The 5,611-nt window shown below is 36.5% G+C and overlaps 1 protein-coding gene across 4 annotated transcripts; it reads left to right on the top strand.

Moving 5' to 3' along the window:
• The first annotated feature begins 227 nt into the window (after window positions 1-227).
• On the top strand, window positions 228-4,566 carry LOC112520621 (tRNA-splicing endonuclease subunit Sen2-1-like). 4 transcript variants are annotated; one of them, XM_025129019.1, is made up of 4 exons: window positions 228-353; window positions 2,656-3,383; window positions 3,491-3,599; window positions 3,947-4,197. In XM_025129019.1, the coding sequence occupies exons 2-3, from the start codon at window positions 2,662-2,664 to the stop codon at window positions 3,546-3,548; spliced, it is 780 nt and encodes a 259-aa protein (XP_024984787.1). In that variant the 5' UTR covers window positions 228-353; window positions 2,656-2,661; the 3' UTR covers window positions 3,549-3,599; window positions 3,947-4,197. The 4 variants fall into 4 exon arrangements, with proteins under 4 accessions (XP_024984787.1, XP_024984790.1, XP_024984789.1 ...); XM_025129021.1 differs by lacking the exon at window positions 228-353 and adding an exon at window positions 674-2,519; XM_025129022.1 differs by lacking the exon at window positions 3,491-3,599 and having other exon boundaries at window positions 3,947-4,566.
• Window positions 4,567-5,611: the final 1,045 nt, after the last annotated feature.

The following is a 5,611-nucleotide window of genomic DNA, read 5'->3' as shown; positions in this document are numbered from 1 at the left end:
AAAATCAAAAATATAAAATAATAAAGTAACATAAAAATAATAAAATAATATATATATTTTAATATAAATATATAAAATAAAATAAAATAAATAAAATATCAATATATAATTATTGAGTTGATGTTTATAAAAAAATCATCGCTCAATTTCCAAAAAAAATCAACCCCTCCCTGTTAATGGGTGCCATTAGCACTCCCTTCTATAAATGAAAAAAATACCCCCTTGAGAGGTTTCTCTCGTCTTAATAACCCAGCCGAACCTTTTTTTCATTCTCATCGACTGCTTCTATCTATCGAACCACCGGGTTCTTCTCATCTTAAACAACTTTCATCTTCATCATCGATCGAAGACAGGTACGATTTCTGAATCAGATTTCTACTTACCTCGATTTCTGCATACCATTTTTGTTCCGATTTCTAGTTCGATTTCTGCTTATCGAAGACAAGTAGGATTTACTGTTTCCGATTTCTACTTACTTCGATTTCTGTTACGACTTCACAATACGATTTCTGTTCCGATTTGTACTTCGATTTCTGCATATTCTGTTCCGATTTGTACTTACAATTTCTGCTTACGATTTATACTTCGATTTTTGCATATTCTGTTCCGATTTGTACTTACAATTTCTGNACAATTTCTGCTTACGATTTATACTTCGATTTTTGCATATTCTGTTCCGATTTGTACTTACAATTTCTGCTTACGATTTATACTTCGATTTTTGCTTATGATTTCTGCTTCCAGTTTCTGCTTATGATTTCTGCTTCCAATTTCTGAAACTATCAAACAGTACCCGAGTATTTAGCAGATGCAACCTCTGTCTTGTCTATGTCAATTGGATTCTGTAGGGGAAAATTGAAAATCAAACAAGTTTTTGACTGACAATAGATGAATTATTTGTGCTTAGTTAAAGAATACCCGAGTTCATTTTTACGACTGCTTCGATTTTGTTATTTTTTCTGCATCATTTTACGGCTTCATATTGTGGGGATGTCTTTTGTTAATAACATATTGTTTTTGGGAACAGGAAATGGCCCGACTTAGTTTAGCAACAACATCTTGAGTGAGCTGATTTTTAACTACAAAGTGGTTGAGTGATCCTACGTGCCATGTAATATGAATCTACCCAAACTTCCTCTAACACCCAGGGGTAGAATGATGATTATTTCTTAGGGACCTCTCAAATAAAACAAAAATCCTGACTTATCATTGTTAGTTGGCTCAAACGAATGAACAATCAATATGATAAGCTCAACACTTTCAAACAAATATCCAACAATTTGGAAACCTCAACATAACATAACTATTCAATAATCAATATTAGTTACTAGGAGGTGAGGATTTCAATGATCAACATAAAACCCTAAAATTAAAAATGATTGAACCCTGAAAAATTAACTTACCGAGAGCGAGGATTTCTAAACTCTTGAGTCCTACAATGCACACAGCCTGCGAAGGTTCTGTTTTGGGGTCTGGAGGACGACGTCTTCGAACACACAATTGGACAAACGATCGCATATTCACAGGAGGGTTGAGTGCCTGATGTATTTCACTATTTGGCCTTAGAAATGGAACCATATGAAAAAAATTTAAGAAGTTCAGAGTGGGCCGGTGTTGACCTTGGGCACCATCACTGTTTATAGTCCCTGTTTGGTAATCTAACAACAATATCAAAGTAATGAAATCAAAGAACTACAAATGAAAGTAATCGAGCAATATTTTTCATATGTTGAGAAGTAATTTAGGGTTTATTCTTTTTCCCCATTTTCTTGATTAAGTATTTGGTCCGTAAAAACTATAAAGTTATATTTACATTTACTCCTATTCAAGTTTTAAAATTGCAAATTTCTTCCCACGCCATAACGCTCCATGGTAAAAATTGCAAATTTCCTCGCACGCCATAACGAGCTCCACGCCTTATGTCCACGCCAAGGGGGTTAACGTGGCGGCAAGGCTGCACCATGGCGGCACCAAGACGCGTTTTTTAGAACATTGGGTTTTTTCTAAGGATATATAGACATTTATTACTTTAAAGAGAAAACAAACCAAATAAGCAAATCCCAAAGTGCATCCCTTTTCAATTTTTAAGAGGTTTAATGTATTAGTCCTCACTTGTGGAACATCTACCTTGCTCAGTTCGAAGATATGGTACCAGCCCTGAACCTTCTGAAGCGTTGATTGATTGCTTAAGAAATACAAAGAGAACAGTTAATTGAGAAACCAACAAAGGTTATGCATCTCCAATCTTGAAACTGAGCTACTACTAAATTTGAAGTTTCACCCAGAAAACATAAAAAATTGAATTACCACTAAAGGAAATATCAAATTACACCTTCAGATTCACATATAGATGGGATGGAACTTGATTTTGGTAAAAATAAACACTTCCCATATGTAATTATCAAATTCTTTTCAAAAGTCTCAATTCACAAGGTCAAATGAGGAAGACGATACTGAGAGCAAAAGAAGAGATGCATGAGTTAATGGAGATAGTATAGATAAGCACCCAAACAATGTAGGTAAGAACATTAATTGTTATGCTAATTGGTTTCTATGTCTCATTTCTTCATCATTTCTCATACTTACTCAAGATCAAGTGTTTCTGCCTAACACAACTTCATACTAACACCCCCTCGTTTCATATACTTTGAGAAGGTTTTAATGGGACCAAGATGGAAAGGGAAAGGGTCGGAAGCAAAAGCTCTTGCAGTCCCGATTTCAAGGTCAATTTTAGATCTACAAGCTTCTCTAATTGAATCCAATTCTCATGGGATGCTCTCAGGCTGTAGTGTAGTTCTTGCAAGCAATGCCGAACAAACTGATCTTTTAAATCAAACCTGTTTTGGTCGACCAATTATCACAGTCGATAAGGATAAGCAGTGGTTTCAATTGACTTTTGAGGAAGCCTTTTATCTATGTTTTTCTCTAAGGTGTATAAATATTGTAGGTGGTGATAATAGTGTAAAAACCAAAGATCAGTTATGGGAGTACATGATTTCCAAGAAGCCATCTTTCCCAACTTTCTTCAAGGCTTATTCTCATCTACGAATCAAGAATTGGGTTGTGAGGTCCGGGTGTCAGTATGGTGTCGACTTTGTTGCCTATTGTCATCATCCTTCATTGGTGCACTCTGAATATGGCGTGATGGTGTTTTCTGAAGGGAATGGTAACGATCGGTTGAGAGTTTGGTCTGATTTTCAATGCACACTTCGACTTTGTGGCAGTGTCGCAAAGACATTGTTGATTCTTCATGTAAACAAAACCTGCGAGAACGCCATTGCTTCACCTTCTTATTTAGATGGTTATAGTGTTGAAGAGCGAACGATCACAAGATGGAATCCAGAACGCTGCCGGGAGGATCAAGTAATTGTTGAAACTAGGAAGTAAGTTCGATATTTGTACCATTCGTGATGTTTGTTGATTCGTTTTGTTTATTCTAAAAGTTATATTCTCAAATGTTAACAGTGGATCATAATTGTTCTATTTGTAGTAATGTCAGTAGGCAGAAATCCGATTCAATATCATCAGAAGTTACTGGAGACTTCTAGTAGATTCCATTTAATTTGATTAGCTCCGCACTTAATTGCGGAATCAAAGAGGTCAGCTACAATTGGAACTCCTTTTGATGTTTGTAGTAGCATCATCTTGTTTCTGGCTGTTAAGTTCCTTCTCTCTTGAGTTGGTTAAGCCATTAAGATCATGTTATAGATGATAGAAGAACCAGTAATTGCTATATCTGGAAGATAATTGAACCGACTAACAACAAAATGTTGTTTCTAGATCTTAAAAGCTGACTCATTTGGACACACACACACATACACACACACTTTTCTGGAAAGGAGGGAGTACAATGCTATCGATCTGTTTGTTTAGCTCAAGATCGAGTGCTTCTGTCTGGCTAATGCAGCTTTATATTAACACACATTTCTTTGTCTCTTTTGTGAAGGTTTTAACGGGGACCAAGATGGAAAGGGAAATGGAAAGGATAGGAAATGAAAGCGGTCAATTTTGGATCTTCAGTCTTCTCTAATCAAATTCAACTCTCAAGTAAGGCTGAACAAACTGACCTTTTAATCGAGGTTGTTTCAAGTCGACCAATTATTGCAGTTGATCAGTGGTTTGAGTTGAGTATATTCGAGGAAGGGGTTGTTTATTTACCTCTTAATAGTTCCATTAAGAGGCGGTCTCTGAATTGCTAAGAGGTAAATCTTGTTTGACAAAAAAAATTCTGCCTCTTGATGGTTCTAAAACCCTCTGAATGATTTTGTATCTTGGGCCTCCCTGAACCATTCAGTGCCCTAATTTCATCATAAACACACCAAACCATATTTTACTTTGCGTTATATCATTAGAGCCACTTAATCATTCTAATCACTATATCATTCTGTATCAAACTATTCAACAACTGTCAAATAGCCCCGAAGTCTTTTTTCTATGTTTTTCTGTAAGGTGTGTAGAGATTGTAATTGGTGATAGTGGTATAAAAACCAATGATGAGTCATGGGAGTACATGACCCTCCAAAGAGGCCGCAAGTCGTTTCTTGATTTCTCCAAGGCTTATTCTCATTTTTTTGATTAACTTGGATATCCAACCCGCTATGTGATCTGACTAATCCCAGGGCGACCACCTGCTTTGCAGATGGCCCGGAGTCACCGCATTTGAACCTCCGTGGCCACAAGGGGATTTTTATTCTTCCTTGGATTTGAACCTGAGACCTTCTGGTACTTTTGAACTTTGGAGCCAAACTCAAACCAATCAGACACCACCCTTGTTGTTACTTATTTTCATCTTCAAATCAAGAACCGGATTGTGAGGTCGGTATGATGGTGAGCCTATTGTCACCATCCTTCACTAGTGAACACGGTTTGTTGGTTTCCACTTGTCAAAGCTTTTTCACATGCTTTTTGCAAGTTGAGGGTCTTCATGGAGACGACCGTTTGACATTTTGGAGTCTATGACATGTTTGCATACATCCGAACACTTCCAAATCCTGCCTGTGATTGGGATATAGTTAGTTGGATTTGTAGGCAAGGGATTGAAAATATATAATCCATATCCTTTAGATCACAATATGTATTGTTTTTAAAACATAAATCTAACAATCCTGAACACATCAATTCCGCTTTTCAAAGTCAAACCCCAATAGATAGCTTGGAAAGGAAGTAGAAACCAAAGGCAATTGATGTCAAGAACATGTGAAGATTTGGGTCCAATGAGATAACGAACCAGTGATTTTGGGTCCAATGTGAATTTTGCAATAACCAATTTGTACCGTCCATGAATAAGAAATGGCCGGCCTTAGTTTAATAACAAACAAGCACATGCTTAATTTGGGTTATATACATATACAAGGTTTTAGATGGCGTGAGGCATGATGGAGCGGCGAGGTCAAACCTTACGAGTTACTATGAGGTTATGACGTTTTTCTTGGTGTCCTAAGGCGACGTGTGTGTGTGTGTGTATATATATATATCTTTTATTGTGTGTGTTAGTATTTTGAATGATCCATTAGAACAATTTAAATTCATATGAAGGTATAAAAACTAAATGGGTACATCCAAAAATTGCAGGTTTTGTTTGCGGGACTTGTGCATATATAAGACAATATCC

Source organism: Cynara cardunculus (genome assembly GCF_001531365.2).
Source record: "Cynara cardunculus var. scolymus isolate 2C chromosome LG 11, CcrdV1, whole genome shotgun sequence".
NCBI lineage: Eukaryota > Viridiplantae > Streptophyta > Magnoliopsida > Asterales > Asteraceae > Cynara > Cynara cardunculus.
Note: the sequence above shows the minus strand (reverse complement) of the source record. Positions and strands in the feature narration are given on the sequence as shown.